The 19,626-nt window shown below is 31.2% G+C and overlaps 2 protein-coding genes across 3 annotated transcripts; both read right to left on the bottom strand.

Moving 5' to 3' along the window:
* Positions 1-1,436: 1,436 nt before the first annotated feature.
* On the bottom strand, positions 1,437-3,808 carry LOC120260656 (two-component response regulator ORR2-like). 2 transcript variants are annotated; one of them, XM_039268188.1, is made up of 5 exons: positions 3,502-3,808; positions 2,702-2,781; positions 2,409-2,489; positions 2,252-2,322; positions 1,437-1,986 (listed from the first exon to the last, which is right to left on the bottom strand). In XM_039268188.1, the coding sequence occupies exons 1-5, from the start codon at positions 3,650-3,652 to the stop codon at positions 1,791-1,793; spliced, it is 579 nt and encodes a 192-aa protein (XP_039124122.1). In that variant the 5' UTR covers positions 3,653-3,808; the 3' UTR covers positions 1,437-1,790. The 2 variants fall into 2 exon arrangements, with proteins under 2 accessions (XP_039124122.1, XP_039124124.1); XM_039268190.1 differs by having other exon boundaries at positions 1,791-1,986; positions 2,409-2,486; positions 3,502-3,807.
* A 7,233-nt stretch (positions 3,809-11,041) lies between these two features.
* On the bottom strand, positions 11,042-17,993 carry LOC120261687 (chloride channel protein CLC-c-like). The gene is given in 11 exon segments (XM_039269665.1): positions 11,042-11,569; positions 12,646-12,672; positions 12,674-12,697; positions 12,699-12,920; positions 12,922-13,780; positions 13,942-14,183; positions 14,186-14,204; positions 14,517-14,785; positions 15,028-15,205; positions 15,597-15,797; positions 17,724-17,993. Coding segments are annotated over 11 exon segments (2,322 nt in total). The 5' UTR covers positions 17,915-17,993; the 3' UTR covers positions 11,042-11,479.
* Between the last annotated feature and the right edge of the window lie 1,633 nt (positions 17,994-19,626).

Raw genomic sequence — 19,626 nt, 5'->3', positions numbered from 1 at the left:
TATCTTTAATTTTCAGTTTATTTTTATCTTTTTTTTTGTTTTCAGTTTTGATTTTTAATTTTTTGTCTTTTTTATTTTTTCTTGTTTTTCAGTTTTAATGCATTGATTGAAGATTTGTGGTTGACGTCTAAATGACGTAAGATAAGTAAAAGCTTTTGTGCTACTGTTTGTATTTATATTTGTAGTTTATCAATCATATTTTATATTTAATAAATATTTATAAAAAAATATAAAAATAAAATTTATATTTTAAATAATATATATTTAAATTCAATGGTTAAAAGAGAAAAATTAAAGATGATTAAATCTATTAATAGTATGTATATAAAAGTGTGAAGTGAGAAAAATATTCTTAGAATATTCTAATTTAGAGTTAAAAATAGAGATGGTGGGTGGAAAAACTTTCACTGTAGAAGCTGTATTTTTGTGTACTAAAACGTTAAATATAGAATTTTGGGTTAGAGATGGCCTTAGTCACTAAACTCAAACAGAACCATTTGGGGATTTTATGAAATTTGGGTGCTTCTCATTACTTTTCTTTTAAAAAAAGGAACCAATTCAAACGGTTAATAAATGGTGTATGTTAGGCTAACCTAATAGAAGGCACCTCTATTTAGTTACTCTCATCTTTTTTTGTTTATTACAAATCGGTCCTCCAATCTTTTTCATATCTAATCCTATCTTTCTAATTTTCTTTATAAATTACTCCCCCGGCCAACTGTGAGATAGCAATGCCAATGATGAGCGTAAAATTGAAGGACCTGTCTTTATTTTCAAAAATTGAGAATTCTTTTAATTTTTTTCTTAAATTGTCTGAAAAACTTTAAATTTCACTATTTTCATATTTTATTATAAATTATGTATATGCATACATGTTCAAATACCATATCTGTGGTATATATAATATATGTGATGCATATAAATAATTATTACAATAGTAGGTGGGAAGCATAACATAGTAAAGGAATAAGGGTTATGATACTAATCAAACAATTAAAAAGTACTAATTTTACAATAATCCAAATATCACTTATATGCTGTCAAACTAAATAAACTGTGAATCATTATCTTTTTGACAAATGTGAACAAACCATGTATCAAAAGCATGCACAAATTTTATAAATATCCATTCGTACAATCACCCTCACTCTGTGTGGCAAAGATTTAACCACTGCCGGTAACATATTAGATTTGTCATTGTTTCAACTTTCAACCCTCACAAAAAGATCTTCTCATTGTGCCAGCTCTTGACAGTTAATGGAACAAAATCAAACACAAGAAAGGCATATCATCTAACACATATTAGATAATGCTGCCAACAATAAGAAGCGTGTTAGGGTTAGGGTTAGTTATTAGGGTTTACAATACAGAAGATAAAAATTTGAACTGATTTTTGGTAAGTACAATGCACACCATGTCTTTGTTTCCCAGCATTATTAGTAAAATTCCACAAAAATAAGATTATTAGTAGCAAACGCTGCAAACATTATAGTTTAAAAACAACTTAAAAAAAAAGGAATAGAAACAAAAATAAAGAAAAATAGAACTCTTGAGCCTTGATCTAGTAAGTACTAACTAGCATCATTTTTTTCAATTATCAAAATCAACAGCAACATAATAACACTATAATACTGATTGATAACATGAGAAAGAGTGAATTAGAGCCTTGTTAAGCCACCATTGAACATCATACCTTAAAATTCAGAAACTAGGGAACTGGAATTTAGTAAAACTTTGTCAACAATGCAGTTTTCAGCTTGATATGATATGCCTTTAAAATGAGAAGTTGTTCATGCAACTGCAACTCCGGCAAGTCGAGGCCGCCTCCCAGAACTATCGGCTTCCGCAATTAAGTCAAGTGTCACCTTTCTTTTGGTACCTGTTATCGGAGACGATCCTGTTGGTTTTGCATAACTTTTCAAGCTTTGCATGTCTTGAACTTTGAGTGGCTTTAAGAAAAAGTCCTCTGCTCCTACTGCTTGACAACTTCACATGAAAATAGCACTTATAAAAATAAGTTCTCTTAAGATCAGTAAAAATGAACTTCAATAAGCATAAGTTAGAGCAAGTGTAAATTTCGATGGCATGCCATTGCAGAAGTTTAGCTTGATTGTATATATGTATATCGAGTCTTAATCTTTGAATTGAGGTATGTTGTAACAAAAATACATCTGCAAGTAACATTTCAGGATGACAAAACAATCAAACAAAGCTAAAGAATCAGAAAGCAGTAGAGAAGAAATTTGAAAACCTCTTGATTCTTTGAGGGTCATTTTCAGAAGACATGATCACTACAGGAATCGAGCCCGGGTGGTTGTTCTCCTGAAATTTAATGAAAACATGACATTGAACAAAATTTTGAAATTTGAAATTTGATTGAATGAAAATATTTAATGCAGAAGTATCACCTTGACTGCTTTGAGGAGATCATACCCAGTCATTCCAGGCATACAATAATCAGTAAGAATTATGTCAATCTTCTGCACCTGCTTCAAAGAATCCAAAATCCGAAACTTTTCCATAATAAGAAATTAATAATAGACAGAATACTTTTGGTGTCATGTTATTTGAGCATAATTTGGATAAATTTTGTCCAATGATATCTATGCTTTTGTCCTGTAAATGTTCATTAAATGATGCATGTAAATTGGGGACAGAAATGATTAAATTAGAGAATCAATGAATAGAACAGAGAGCTCACGTTAACAATGGGGCAGTCAGCTTTTCCTTCATTTAATCCGAGAACTTCAATAGCTTTTACTCCACTTTCGACAGCAATCACTAAATTGACAATAAATAATAAGGAAAAAAAAATAAAACAGTGTGATGAAAAATATTTTTGTTTGAAACTGTTCCATTGGAACAGAGTCATTCAAATCAGTGTGATCACATAAAACTTTAAGCATATAATTTTATCAACCATTTTTTAGTAAAACGAAGATATAGTTTAAAAAATATGAAAAACATTAGAAGTCTAATTCCTATGTAATATAATACATAAGCCTACTTATTATTTTGTCCAGAAGTCATCAAAATGACAGAAGAAAAAAAAACAAGGAATTGTTCAGTGGTTTTTCACAACTGAGTTAATCTTTCATGGAAAAACCATCATATTGTTTTCAAGGCTCATTCAAAAATAAGACTTTTCTGCATCCAATGTCTAAAAAATCATGGATGAAGAGTAATATCATGCAGCAAAAAAAGAAAAAGAAAAAAAAGAGAGAGTTCATTTCTGGGTTACAAACACAGATGAACAAAGGATGAACTTCATAAATAGAAACTCAAATCATAACAATCTCTTAAAAAAAATATATATATATATTTAATTTGATTCTGATACTCTAAAAACAGAAATCAACAACAATCTCTACAAAAATAAGATCCAAAAGATAAGAAATAAAACCACAATCAGCACACATATCCCTATTAATAAATAAAACAAAACCAAAACAATGAAAACCATATACAAATACACACACACACACACATATATATATATACCTTCAAAGAATCCTCCACATCTGTTAAGCATCATTTCCACAATCCTCCTGTCCAGTGGTGAATCATCCACCACCAATACCCTCACCTTCTCCTCTTCCTCTTCCTCCACCTGCTTCACCTCCTCTTCCTCCTTTCTCATTCTCAACAACATCAGCAGCACCAGCAGCAGCAGCAGCAATAAACAATACTAATAAACAACAAACAATAACAACAACAAAAGAACTGGTGGTGGTAGCAGCAGTAGTATAAGAAACAAATGTAGTGATTTGTTTGTATATAGGAATAATATCACAAGAGAAAGACAGAGAGAAGAGGAGGGGGAGGAGGAAGAAGAGGATGTGGAGCAGAGGGAGTGAGTGGTGGGTCCCAGAAAAGAATGGTGAGTGGTGGGGTCCAGAAGAGAATGGAAGATGATGGGTGAAAACTTTTAGTAGATTTGGTTGTCGGGAAGAAATAGAAGTAGCTCTGTAGCTGCAGAGGGAGGTGCTAGACTGCTACGAGTAGTAGTGAAGGAGGTTAAAACCTTTTTCCCCCTACTTTTCCGGGGGGAAAACCAGGGGGTTTTTGCGTCATTTTACCTCCTAGTATCTGTTTATTTTTATTTATTGTTTTTTATTTTTTATTTTTTGTATTTTGGGGTCGTTGGAGTGAAACTAGTAGTATAGACCCACATGTTAAATATGTTTCTTTTCTATTTTAACACGTTTTACTCCAAACTTTACCAAACTTTAAAGTAGTAGTAAATATTGAATAAATGATAATTAATAAATAATAAATATTTTTTTTTATACTTATATACCTTTGGTAATATTGCATGGAAGTTTTGAGACGTGCATTTACTTTTCACTTTTTTAAATCATTTTCTTAATTTTAAATTACATTGTAATATTGTATATATATATATATATGTGTGTGTGTGTGTGTGTGTAAATTAAATAAAACTGTGATATTTGAATCCACTGATTATGTTAAAAAACTAAAAATTTTTAAGTAAAAAACTTAAATTGTGATAACTTATTAGAATTCATTATAATTTTAAAAATAAAATAAAATAAACAAATCTACCGATTGAAATCAGAATTTGACCACATGTTAAATAAGGATTTTTCTCCCTCTTTAACATGTGCTTTAAACGCTTATTTCATCATTTAAAAATATTAATTTCAAAGGTAAAAATTGCACCTTCCTGCTGAGGAGGGGGCTTCTAGAAACTAAAATTAAATATTTTGTCTCTAAATTAACTTCAAATCTCTTGATTATCATATTAAATCCCCCATTAATGTTCATAAAATAAAATAATTATAAATTATTTAGTCATTTACATAAATAAACCATTATATAAAAACTCTAATGTGGTATATAATCAAACAGCAAAATTATCTATTAAATATTTTATTCAATTAAATCTCAATTTATTTTATCATTATTGTTTCTTAAAAGATTTTAAATATTGATTTGTACTGAAAAAGTTATGGCTCGAGAACTTACACTTTATTAAAACAAAGCAAAAAGTTTGAAAAATAATTTATCTGTATTATGAAACAAAGAATGTATTTTATACAATGCCCTCAAACAAGAATGAAAAAGTATTTCCGGCACCCTTGATTTTAATACAGTAGAAAATATCAGCAATATTTTATTTTATTCATCAAGTTATTGTCCTGTCTAGATATATGTATATATATAGTGATTAGATATTTTATCTTTTTCAATAAAATCTTTTAAAAATTTTTAAAATAAGATTTTGGAATTAGGGAAAAAAAAATAAGAGGGCCCAATCATTCCTTTCATCTTCATATTCTGATGTTCATGTCTGACAACGTAATAATAGCATAGAAATATGTCGGGTTTTTGAGGGGTCTATATCCGAAGACCTTAATTTTAAAGGCATATATAAATATTCCTAGTTACATATACAAATAAATTAATAATATATATTTGTGAAAACAATATTTATTTGCGCCAAAAATCTCTCGGTATCAGATAAATGCATGTTATTATTGAAGAAATGGGTTTTAAATATCATTTCATGACAAAGTGGCAAGTGCGTTGGTAAGAGATCTTCAGCTAATGTATCCTGAAATACCGCTTATTTATATTTTATATTAAACTAGATATTATTCATTAGATACCAAAGATATTATTCACATTAGATACCAAAGTTTACCCATCAGGTTCAGTAAAACTCAGTAAAATTAACTTAAACTACCATTGCAAAATAGATTTATAACTTAGAGTGGTATTTTTTAAAATGATAGTGTTAAAACAAATAATTATTAAAATACCATAGTTTGTAAAAATATGTACTAAAAACATATGGATCTATGTAACCTGAGAGCTGTTGTGTTTATTCTCGCTCGGTGGATATTAACTTCTATGACCCAATCTTCTTATTAATGTTTGCCTTTTTTAATATTTTTTTAAGTAATATTTTATTTTATGTTCAATTAAGTTCATCAATTTACAACTTAAAACTAGTATAGATGTATATAAACTCTATTAAGATTTGAATAAGTTAATATTATGATTTTTATCAATATTTTAAGCTTTGATTATGGTAATCTATTATGTAAAAAAAATGAATGGGATTGGAAATGGTGATTGTATTTGTATTAAATGGCACTATTGCAAAAACAATCCTATGCATAACTAAAGCTTTAACTTTTATCAATATAAATTATTTTTTTACATATCTGCAATTTTGAACAAGGTTATTCCTACTTTTAATTTTTTTAAGTGAATAAATTCTGATCAAATGAAACAAAAAGCCTCAAATTACTGTCAATTATGGTCATATTTTGTAGCTTCTAAAAGTAGTGAGACATACTTGATTTAATACTATTTTTAAATTCAAATTATTCTTATGTGGTACTCTTTATTTGGCAAAATGTTTATTTGAACTTAGTAGTTATAGCATCGTTTTTTTCAGAAGAGGCATAAAAAGATTTTTGTACTGAATGATAAATATATATATAATTTCTAATTAAAAAAAGAAACTTTAAAAACAGCAAAAAGAAATACAGAAGCTAAGATCACGGGCTAATATATATATATATATATATAAAGCTAATAATAAGAGAACTAAGAAAAGTTGATGGCAAAGCAGTTATTATTATATAATAAAAAAATAAAGTGGTGGATGAGCTATAATTAATATTTAATAAAAATAATAATAATATAAAAAAGGGGTGAAAAGGGGAAGTGGGGCCCAAGATAGGAGTATAAGATCCCGTGAAATCCAAGGAGTGGGATGTGATGGTCCCCATTTTTGGAGCAGGAGAGCAAACCATGGCATGTGTGCCGGTTCTGCCAACGAAATAGAAAGCAAACACAAATTTAGCTTCTTTTTTTATAATAATAATAATAATAATAATAATAACAATCATAATAACAAAAACAGTAAAGACGCTACCCTTTCATAAGAAGAGGAGGATGGAAGCTCTTTTCACTCTTGAGAAGTCAACCATTAACTTTCTCATACAATAGTTGAGATAAATGATTTATTTGCTTTATAAATAAAAAAAATTAGAGATCATACACTTGAGATAAATAGTGGAAAAGTTGCTAAAATGAAATCGTGAAGGGGAGGAAGTGTCATTACATTCATTTCAAAACTTCTTTGATTTTGAAGAGAGCCAATTTCAACAATTTTTTACCAAAAATAAAAAAAAAAAGAAATTTTATTTTGTATAAACTTATTATTTTTCATTTTCCTCACTTCAAAATTTTTGTCACATTTTACAAAATTAGCACTAGAACTATTAGAAATAATATATATTTTCAATCATTTTAAAAAATATCACTTTTTCAATTTTTGTCAATCAGATCATTTTTCTTCAAGCTACTAGTGTCAATAGTCTTTTTTGAGAAAGCGCTATGTGTAATTCGAGACTAACAGCGTGAAGGGATAGCGTTGCTCACGACCGATCGCGTCTTCATCGCGCGAGTTGAGGGATCGAGCTCGGGGGCCCACGCCGACACTCAGGGCGAACACCCTGCTGAGCGACTCGATGCCAAATAGCGCTAAAGATAGTGGGTTGACCAATAGTCAAATTTTCTTTACAAGATGTTTGGAGAGATTTTTTCTTAATAAAAGCTTTTAATATCTCATTTAAATAGGTTTAGAGCTAGTGATTTTTGAAAAACTATGGTGGTTAGTTCTAAGTATAAATATTTGGAGTCGACCAGATGTTGTCGGACTGACGGGCACTAGCTGGTTCAACCGGAGCCATAGCCATGTGGTCCAAGATACTCTCGATGACCCGGGTATTAAAAACCCGGAGTTAACCGGTGACCCGGGCGGTTCAATCGGGAGCCGGTTGACCCCGTAGGTCATCGGATCACAATGTTTAATTTTTCTACAATATTTAATAATTTATTATTATTTTTCTCATTAAAAACCTACAAATCGGTTATATTTATTAATATTAATTTATAATTTATAATCAATAAATAGAATTACAATATATATATATCATAAACATACCAACAAAAATTAATATTTAAAAATAAAATATATTAATGTATTATGTAAATACTTTCTAAAAATTTAATTTATTAATAAAATAAAACAATAAATGAGTGTAATTTTATTATAAAATATAAAATTAAAGTATTCTAATTAAATAAAAAATATAAAAAAAAATTAAAACAAAATAAAAACTCAATTGAAATATAAGAATTAGTGAATTAAATTTCTTATTTATTTTAACAAAATCAATCAATAAACAAATAAATAAATAAATAAATAACACCGAGAGAAGTTCGATAATTATATATTAATATATTAAATTTATAAATATTTAAAAATGTAAAAATAAATGATAAAAATTAAAAATTCACGTAGATATAAAAGTCGTTTATCAATTTAAATATCAAATTCGAGTAGGTTTTTATAATATAATTATGAGTTTAATATTATATTTCTTCATTATTAATTATTATAATATTTTTTTATATTTAATTATTGACTCGGTTCAACTTTGGTTCGACTCGGTTGAACCCATTGACCGACTGAAGCTTGTAGCCATTACTGAGCTGGATTGTGACAACCTTGGAGTCAACTACATAAAATTTTAGTAAAATTTTTATTAAATATATTTTTTTCAATATTTTTTTTTCTTCCGTCACCACATTTGAAGAGCTTCCATTTACCTCATTAAAAAAAACAAATAATAATAATAATAATAATAATAAGTGGTGGTGGTGGTGGTGGTCCTTGTCTATGGGATATGCTAATCCCAGAGTCATCATATATCATTATCATTCATTTCAGGGACACAGACAATTTGACTGGTGTGACTGGACTGAGAACTTGGTCTGCTCGCCGGTTCTACTGCTACTCAATGCCACTGCAAAAAAAGGACTTTTCTTTTCCTTTTTTTCCTTGCTGCTTTTTTAATCACTAATTTCCATTTGGCTTTCTTTGTTGTTGGGACATGCTAGGATTTTCGGATTCTTGGCCCTTTTTTTTTTTTTTAAGTTTATTTGTGAACCTAAAGGAAAAGAGAATATATTTTTGTTGAAAAAATTTTATTATACTACGGTATGGTTTATTTTTGTTATCAATCGATACTTATAATTTGAGTTGTGATATTTTAATACTTTTATGCACTAAACTGTTGGTAAAAAAATAACAAAACACTTAACTTCGTTAATTTAAACATGAATTTATCTTTTTATTTTTATTTACATTATTAAAACATGTATTAATTGATATTTATTCAAGTCTAACTTTAATTATAATTTGAATGGTTCTTAATTCCTATTCAACTAGACTTAAATAGTTAAATGGTTTTTCTTAATATATGTTTTAGTAATATAAATAAAAAAAAAAAATGTAAATTTAAATTCATTTTTATGTTACATCAACAAGAATTAACGGAGTTTTACGATTTGGCACATTTTTATAAATAGTTTAGAGTATAGAGTACTAAAATATTACAAATCAAACTACAGTCCAGAATTAATAAAGAGGTAAATTATGAGATAGTTTAGCAAAAATTTTTATTTTTATTTTATTGATTTGTTATCAATATTCCCAATTAAATGAAAATATTTGTTTTTGTCTTTGATTGTTGATGGTATTTATGAAAGAGCCAAATTCCTTTGTCAAAAAAAGAAAAAAAAAACAAGAAGAGCCAAATTTAATTTATAGGTGGAGTTTAGAGATTGAAGTTTTTGTTATTTAGAGATAACAAGAAAGATGTTTGTAGAATTTAATAATTAAATTGAATATAGTTGCATAATTTATTGATCAAAATAATATTTATTTATTTATTTATTTTTAAGAATATGAATAAATCACCAATATAATTCAAACCATTGAATTTTTAGCAATGTCTGAATGAAATACCAACTGTTACTTTTTTTTTAATAAAATTCAAAACTAAAATTTATTAGAGTAAAATTGAGAAATCAAGTATGAACTATCAATCTGTTCCCTAAATTTCTGTGTTTTTGATGGTCTTAATTTTAGAATTTTCATTTTTATCTTATGTTAGCATCAATTTTTTTAATGCTAATACAGATGGTTCCAAGGGCGTGTTATATGTAAAAAAATAAAAATATTGAATTTTTCCAAAAATATTTTATACATAATTTTTTTATTTTTTTATTTTTTTACAATGCGGGTACCTAAACATACATATTATTATCAAATGTCAATCATGTATTAAAAAAAGAGTTAACCCTCCACATCTTCCATAAAAAAATTAAATAGACCTTCCATAAAAAAATTAAATAGACCGACATGACCATTATCTAAATTTTTGTAACACATAAAATTAGTAAATTGAATGAATGGAAGGCATCAGCTCTAGACCTGGTGTCCAGACCTTAATCATGCAAATCTGAAGAATATAATTTAATAAATTATTAATAAATTGTTTATTTTCTTAGTAGCTACTACTTACATGTAAAAACATGTCCAATATTTATTATAAATTTACTAATTTAATTAAGAACCATGTAAACCACTGTTTAACAACTTTAATGTTTCCACATTCCTGTTCCACATCAATCAGTAACTTTGCTGATTCTGATTGAACATGTTAAATATATAGAACAAATCAGCCCATTGGTTATACCAAACTAATATTATCTAAACCAAAATAATTAATAAGTAAAAACTCAAAATTATCAAATGATATATATAAATAAATAGATATGAAAAAGATTTGAATTCAAGCTACACTACAAGACTTTTTTTCCTTGTCTTACCAATGTACAAATATTTCCTTTCAAAAGGTCAGCCATACATCATCTTGTTCTTAACTATAAGACACAAAAAAGAGAAGAAGCAATGGATAGTAACATTTCCCTAGAAATAAAAAAAGACACTGTAAAAAGTAAAGTACTGTTGTAAGGTGTGTGAATCAACAATATTATAGCTGAGGATTGTTTCTCTTATGAGTAGCATAACAAGGACATAATAAGAATGGTACAGTCTGAAGATACTCAGTGCACTCAATGCAAAATTGGCACTAAAATAGTTTGTAAAACATAGAATTCATGTATATATATATATAGAATCAAAATAATCCAGTGACAATGTTTGTCAAGGTTTAATAAACTTAATTTACAGCAAATTAGAACAAACCTGAGTAACATTTGAGGATGCTCTCAGAACAATGCACAATATAATGTGCCCAGTATTGTCAATGTCTGCAGCAGAAGAAGACAGAAGACCTGTTTATTTGCAAGGTATCATGGATTATTTGGCACATACAAGAGAGGGGTATCCAAAATTTGAATCAAGGGGGCATAGAGATCAAACAATTGGAGAGACCACCAATCTTACTTATACAAACATGGATAATATGATACATTAAACAATTAGAGTTGGGGGATGGAACTATGTGCCTTTGTTGATCAAAGAATTGTTGCTTAAAGAAGTACCAGATAACGGTGATGATGATGATGATGATGATGAAAAATATATGGGGGAATCAAGCTTCACATGGGATGATACAAAACCTTAGTCATTGGATTTGACACGAGGGAACAATCCCAGAATGTGTTCCGGCATGAAGTCATGTCGAGTTAGAATCCCGGCAACGGGAGGTCTCTGCGTGCAACACAAAGTATCAGTTTACTAACAGGAGTGTGCCAATCATAGATATGCATATACAGAGCAAATTTAAGCAGAAAAGAGATCTTTGTAATTCCTTTTAGTAGAAGTCTGGAATGAGCATAATCTAAATTAGATTTTGAACTGGCAAAAAAGATATGGAGCAATTGTTTTTAATGAGGTAAACAATATGTACTGAATGCAATATAGTATACCGGCAAGGTTGTTTAAAATCAAAGAACACTCTTCCAAATTCATAGTCAAAGAAGTAAAAAAACTGGATGGGGAATCTAAATATCTGCTGAAGACATACTTCATTAATCTTTCAAAAAAATATCAAAACAATTTTCCTCCATAAATCACACAACAAAAATTTATGATAAGGAAAAGTGGCGTTTAACAACCGCCACTGATTGCGAACCACCTTTCAATGCTACGTGGTCCGAAAGCAATTAATCTTTCAATGAGTAATTACTTATATGAATAAATTGTTACCACATTAATATGCCTAACTGACGTTAATCTTTCAACAATTGCGTGCTGGTACAAATAGTATTTATGTTTCTTTTTCTAAAATTAATTCTATATTTCTTGCATCAATTTTATAGTTTCTTCACATAAAACCAAAAGTTATCTTCTCTGATGGCAATAATTTAAAGACAAATTACATGATTTCATGTGTAAAATGGATGCCAAATTCTGTTAGTTTCATCTCTATTTATTATAACAAAATAAAAGGAAAGGCAATAACATGATCATAGAGTGAACACATAAGAATATTAAATTATAAATAGAATTAATATTTGGAAACATAAAATAACCAAATCATGCCCAGTTAAGATGTTTCAAGTTACCAAAATGATAAAAAGAATTTATAAACAAAAAAAAGGCTTTTGAGTAAGAAGTTCAGGTCTGAATTTTTGTGTAAAAACTAATAATGTAAATATCAGAAAATATATTGGCTCAGTGTAGATTTTCATGCATTTAAAAGTAAACATTACACAAGGGTGCACAAACACAAACGATAGATATATAGAGAGAGATAAAGAAGGAGAGACAGAGAGAAAGCCTACCCCTGGAGTCTTTGGCACAACACACAAAATGCCTGAGTCCAAGTTCCCTGAAAAAGAACTGCTGCTTTTGCCAGTGACATTGTCTCAACCACGGTGTATGGTGAAGTATTGGTAATTGGATGGAGGTCCACATACATATCCATTTCTTCCTCTTGAATGTCCAGATTTTCCAATTTGACACCTTTCCCTGACCCGGCTTTGGCAAAATCAAAGGCATCAAACCTCCGCAAAACCTCTATCACTCCAGTAGCCACCCTTTCTCTTGTAAACCTCTTCCGCTTTTAGCAATACAAGTAAGTGAGAGCGCAAGACAAGCCCACACAACTCTGGTGCATCTGAGAAAGGTGGTTCATTCACCACTGGAAATGCATTGTGGCCTGTTAGCCTTAATGCATGTACTATATTCCCAACTTTCTCCACTCCGGAAAAAGTAATTAGTGGTCCTGAGACCACATCCCCAGCAACCAAATTTCTCATGTAAGGTTCTGCATGGGCTTCCATGAATGGCAAGCCCTTCATCTTAACAATTTGATCATACACCCCTTTATTGAAGCTATCAGCCACTGTTTTTGATATAAGTAAGACAAGCATAACCAAAGGAAGCATTAGAAGATCATTTGTCAGCTCAAGCAGAATGACACAAACTGACACTGTCATCCTCATAGTCCCACCCAGAAAAGATGCTGCCCCAAGAAGGGCAAAGAGGCCAGTATCAAGGTCAGAGATAGGGCCCAGAAGAGTTCCCACTATGCGTCCATATGTAGCACCAGCAAGTATAACAGGGATAAACAGGCCAGAAGGAACAGCTATTCCATATGTCACGAGCCCAAGGAAATATACAGCACCAAAGAAGACGAAGAGAGTGGAAATATAAAACTCATCATAAGTGCCTTTGCTGAACAAGTTGCGAATAGCATCATCATTCGTGTTGAGGAAGAGGGATGCAAGATCATTATAGTGACCAGGAGAACACTGGAAATTCTTGAAATTGCCAGAACGGCCAATAGTTGGGCACTCCTCTTGGATATTTGCTGGGCATGGGGTGCACTTGGCTAGCCAAGGTAGTCCATAAGCACAGCATGAAGTAAGCAGAGAAATGGTGATGGTAAGGATGATCTTGAATGGTGCACCCTTCCTGCAATTAATTGAAAACTGTTAATATTACATGAAATGATCAAGTCATATTATGCTGAAACAACACAAAAGCAACAAGGAAACATTAATAGGCAATGATTCTGTTTGAAGCACAAGAGATTAGAAAAGAAAACATTAACAGCAAGCGTTTGCAAGGCATACTCATTGATCACACTATATGAGCGGAGAATTTTGTCCAAGAAAAAGTTGTAAAGGGATCCAAGCAAACCACCAAGGACTCCAAGAACTATAACAGCTATCAGATCAGGGGCACTATACGTTGCAACAGAAGAACTTAAATCAAACATAATGAGTCCTCCTTCTCCAAAAAGCCCACATTTTCCACCACGGCAGAATCCTATTAAAGCTCTCAATACCACAGCAACCACTGCTGTTGTGAAAAAAATGTTCTCCAAAGAAGCGCACTCGCCACCTGAAGGCATCAATGAAGTATAGAACTTCAATATGAGTTATGGTACAACAAATCATTGAAGTTTTATCCACATAGTCCAAAGTTTTTATCCAATCAAACAATAGGAGTTCTCTAAGTCTACCAAGAATACAACTTAATCCAATTGTCTAATAAAGAATTAAAAGCTTGTTATGAATGCCAGAATCCTCAATTGAATTCTGAGCCATTGATTTGTGCCTCAGACATCATTAACAAAATTTTGGAACATGAATGCGAATACTCATTGGAATGGAGATTGAAGGAATAAGTAAAAGATATAAAACACGAATACCAAGAAGCTACTTCTTCCAAAGCAAAGAGTACCCCACCAACTGGAGCCCGGAAAGCAGCTGCAACACCAGCAGCAGCCCCACATGTGATCAGGTCTCGTCGATCCCTGTCATTTTTGAAGTATCTGAGCCATGTGCACGTTAGGCGGTACTTGCGAGAGCCTCCTTGACCAAGTAAGAAGGCGATGCACGATCCAGTGTGCACCATTGGACCCTCCTTACCTAGTACAAAGCCAGCAGATACTCCACCAATGGAGCCAAATATCTGGACATTGACATTATAAATTAGCAGATCCATAAAAATGCAGTTAGAATGGTGTATAGTGCAGCATTGGTGTTTATTTTCATGAGGAAATAGCACAATATGCTATCCCATATTCATGCCCTAGACACATACTAAATGACCCTCTTGAAATATGAAATAACTAACCAAATTGCATGCTTGTAATTTTCCTCTAGTCACTGAAAAATTCAAATCATGAAACATAACTAAAACTTGAAAACAACCTTCACAAAGAGTGTACTCGGAGCCAAAATAGAAGGAGCATCCACACCATTAAGATATGCTTTTACTTCGGGTATGCCAGATCCAGCCGCTGCAGGTGCAACATAAGCACAGAGAAGTGCTGCTCCAGCTGCTAAAATAAGATTGCAACCAGCAAATACAACAAAAGCCTCAAAAAATCTGCATTGGAACCAGAACCACTGCCAATCAGTTAAAGTTGCTCACAAAATAAGGAGATCAGATCACAAACAGGCATACCCATGAATTACAATTTGAATACATGTGCCCACAAAATAAAGAAAAATAAAGCTTCAAAGAAAAGAAGATGCACCAGAAGGATTAAGGTTATTAAATGAACTTGAACTTGATTAAAACGTTTTTCCCTTTTTATCTTCTGCATCAGTTGCTAACTTCAATACATAACACAATTATGCAGATGTCAAAACTTTTGAGTTTCAGCAAATATGAAGAGTAAAGAGAGCTCATCATACTAAGAGTGAGCCAAAGTTTTCTTTTTCTAAGCGCAATGATTAGTTATTGTATGAGTAAGAGAAAAGGGAGTAGGTATCACCTTTGCTCAAGCATAAAGTTGCTTGTCAGCAACAATTTGAAACCAGCAATGTTCTCGACAGCCAGGTTGTTGAAGAAGCCAACAAGCCCAGTAGCAAGGCCAATAAGTAGGGCAAGAGTCCACTTAAGGGTTATATACTGAAATATCTGTGTTTTCTTCCTTGATCTCCAGTCTTGCTTGAAAAGATCATTCTCCACAATCCTAAGAAAAGTAGACAATATATTACATTACCAATTTAAACTCTAAAACTAACATTTATTAGCAGAGGATGAATAAGAAACCAGAATTTATATTTACAAATTAGTACCAATACATTCATATGGTGCACATTATGGTGCAGACATGATACTATTCTAGCAATACATGAAAATTTACTGATGTTAACTGCATAATAGGTGCAATAACAAACATTATATTACATAACATATCGTCAAGGCAGGCATTCACTCAAAAAACAAATGATAAGGGATAAACACTTGTTCTACTAATTTCAGAAATTTAATATCACAGTCAGATTACTCCCATTGGGTATGAAAAATGTCTAGGAATCTACCACTAAAATCAACAGGACAACGAGCATTGAGATGAATTTCTCAATTGCGCAATAATTTAGAAGTGGAAGAGGCCCCAATCATAAGTTAATACGGACATAATTGGCAATGCTTCATGATTTCAATGACTAATTATAATCATTGAAAATAAATTGTTTAGAGCTTATGATATTTGTGAACTACTCAGCTCATTTTGGTACAGAAAGGCATTTATTGACATACTAATGTATATCCTAAAGATAACAGGAATTTAATATCGCCATCAATGATGTTCCTACAATAAACATTAGATAGTCGAGTTCATAGAAATAGTAGATGGAAGATTAGCTTAAGTTGCCTAAACAGAGTCATAACAGTAATGGACAGCAGTCTCCCATCATTGCCCAATAGAAAGAAAACCAAGAACTGTAGTTTCCACAGCAGGACAATTCAGTCTCGGGTAAGATTTCTCCTCAATTATGAGGTTGTGCTGACTTTTAGTGGCGGTGATAAACATAGGTTCATATGGGCATTAATTAATTAACAAGAGTTAGAACACTGTACAATCGAGACATGGCAATTAAATCTCCCACGCTTTGTCCCATAGGGTGGAGCAAGGTTGAATCTCAATTTTGTTCATCGAGTCTCATGTGGGAGGAGCCGTATTCTCTATCTCTCTAAGAGTTGCCGGGATTTACTATTGTAAGGTTGTGGTTTATAATATATCAACTTAGGCACATGTGGTAGGCTATAATTATCCTGCGTGTTAGCCCAACCCACATGTTAAATCCCTAGGGGATCATTAAACTATTGATGCACCACCATATGTCTCTTTGGCAACCTCTTATAACCAGGGGGAGATGTTTGTCGCCTTTGTCACAAAAAAAAAATAAAATGGTCTTTTTCTCTTCATCCCACCAAACATTCTGCATCCAGACAACATAAAAACTAATAACCACTACATAGGAGATTGGTATTCTGAATGATGAATAATCATACTCAGGGTCGAATACTGTATTTTTACTGTTCATTAGGTCTTATGTGGGAGAAGGCAGGGGATTTATTAGTTTATTTAGTTTCTGAAAATCTTCGGGATGTTCATGCGGTAAAATTTTAATCATTCCACAGGACATTTGACCAAGTTAATAATTCGGTAGTAAATCAATAAGCCACCATAATTGATGCACCATTGTAACTGTCTGCTGCTTGACAACCCTTTGCCAGCAGCGCTTGTAGCCTTCGAGAAAAAAACATAGAAACTCTGTGAATAAACTAAAATTCAAAAATCCAATTTGCAGCATCTCATGGCTTTAAACGAATCCTGCCATTCTCCTCTATCCATGTGATTCAAAATAATATATATGTATATATTCCCTCCTAGTTTTTCCTTGATGCTGAGAGCATTAGAACTTTCAAGTAATCTCAAACTCAATGATCTATCTTGCCCCACCTTTAATACCATGCTTGTTAATCCAAAAAATCAAACAAGAATTGAAAACACAAGGCCACCATCTCCACAAAATCAAGACAAAATTGCAAACCAAACATAGCATACCACGCATGCACGTAATCAATCAAGAGCAGAGAAATCGCTTACTCATAGTCCAAGCTCTCAATAGGGCAGAGATTGGCACCGACAATGGCGATCTGGGAGGTGTTATTCGTGGTGGCCTTCCTCAGCAAGGGCTCTCGCGCCCCAACAAGCTCCTTATCTTCATAGAAGGAGGACCCATTCCTCTCCAGCACTCCTCCTACATCGCTGGTCTCTATATCTCCTTTATCATCCATCCCCAGCTCAAACTAGGGCTTGAACCCCCTCCAAGATCTCCTCCTCGTTGCTCTCTCTCTCTCTCTCTCTCTCTCTCCCCCTCTCTCTTTCGAGGGGATGAATGATCCGTATAAAAGAAATGTTTTTTTTTTAGTTCTGGTCATTTATTTATAGGGAATAAATTGGAAAGTTACAGATAAGCCCCTATTTTTATTTGGAACTTTTTTGTTGCAGCTATACCCTGAATGATCTCATAATTACACTCAACATTTTTTTCACATTTACATGACAGCAAGATTTAGAAATTATATGTTTTTTTCATGTTATTAAGTTATTTAATCATTTTGTCAAAAATTATTTTTCCCCTTCTCTGGTTGGAGTGGGAATGTAATATTGAGATGAATATTATTAGATTTTATAAAATATATATATTTATTTTTTAAAAATAAACATACATATACTGTATGGCTAGAATGATAAATGAATTAGTACCGATTACCAGGATGGTTTGATAGCTTAGATTAAATTTTAACCATAGAATTTTTTGTAAATAAAAATAAGTCATATAACAATGGCGGTCGCGGAGACAGAAACTAAAGCGTAGAGGGACGAATTGTAAATAAAAAATATATAATTTAAAAAATTTAATATTTTTTTAAATTTATTTATAAGTTAATTTATATTTTAGATTATAAAAATCAGTTGTTAAACAATAAAGTTTTACATAAACTCTACTAAGAATATAATTTTATATATTAAATAAATTAATTTGTAAAAATAAAAAATTAAAACATAGATTTTTTAAAAAGATATATATACTAGATAGATAAAGTAATTTATAAAATATAAATAGATTAAAGAATAAATTTTTGTAAATATATTTTTAAGAAATTATTATGTTTTCAAAAATAAGGATTAATTTGTATAAAATTTGAATTTAGATTAATTTGTATAAAATTTGATTTTTTTTTAAAATAAAAATAAAAAACTCTAGAGAGATTAAAAAAAATAAAATCTTTAGAGAGAGAGAAGGGAGAGAGGGGGAAGGGGGTCCGCCGGTGAGCGGCGGCCGCCCCCTGCCCCCACTCCCTCCGCCTTGTATATATATATATATACTTTTGTGCATAAAATCTATATCTTATTTGTATATCATTAAAAATGGGTTTTATTTTAAAATATTCATATTTGAAATCTAAGGTAAGATTTTATATTATAATTGATTGTTTATTTCATGACGTATTACTTAAATTAAAAAATTACGAGGAAGTTTTGTCTATTATATATAACCAAATAGGTTGCTTAATAAGAATTAAGAAGTAATAAATAATTCCATTGACTTATAAGGGGTTATCTGTGATTTCCACATGTGAATTTGATAATAACGTTTGTAAAAATAAAGGTGACAAAACAAAAAGCATGGTGCACTCAGGGTTTCTCGTGTGTCTTTGCTTTAGTGGTTAGTGGTTACTTACTGGTTACTTACTGGTTACGTTCCCCCCAGCCCCCACACAGTCTCCTTCCTAAGGACATGGTCATGTGGGGTTGGAGATGCTGGAATAATTCAATTCCGAAGAAGAACGACAAATCTTTAGCTTACATGGGCCAACATTACTGGGAAAGCGAAGTCAGCTCTTGATGTTGGCTCAAATCAAGATCTTAAGACAGTACTCTAGCAATTGAAGATATCAGTTACGGAATATTTACGTGTTTAAATTGACTATCATTATCGAAT

The sequence above is a fragment of the Dioscorea cayenensis genome, chromosome 5 (genome assembly GCF_009730915.1).
Source record: "Dioscorea cayenensis subsp. rotundata cultivar TDr96_F1 chromosome 5, TDr96_F1_v2_PseudoChromosome.rev07_lg8_w22 25.fasta, whole genome shotgun sequence".
In the NCBI taxonomy this organism is placed as follows: domain Eukaryota; kingdom Viridiplantae; phylum Streptophyta; class Magnoliopsida; order Dioscoreales; family Dioscoreaceae; genus Dioscorea; species Dioscorea cayenensis.
This window is presented reverse-complemented; position numbering and strand designations above follow the sequence as displayed.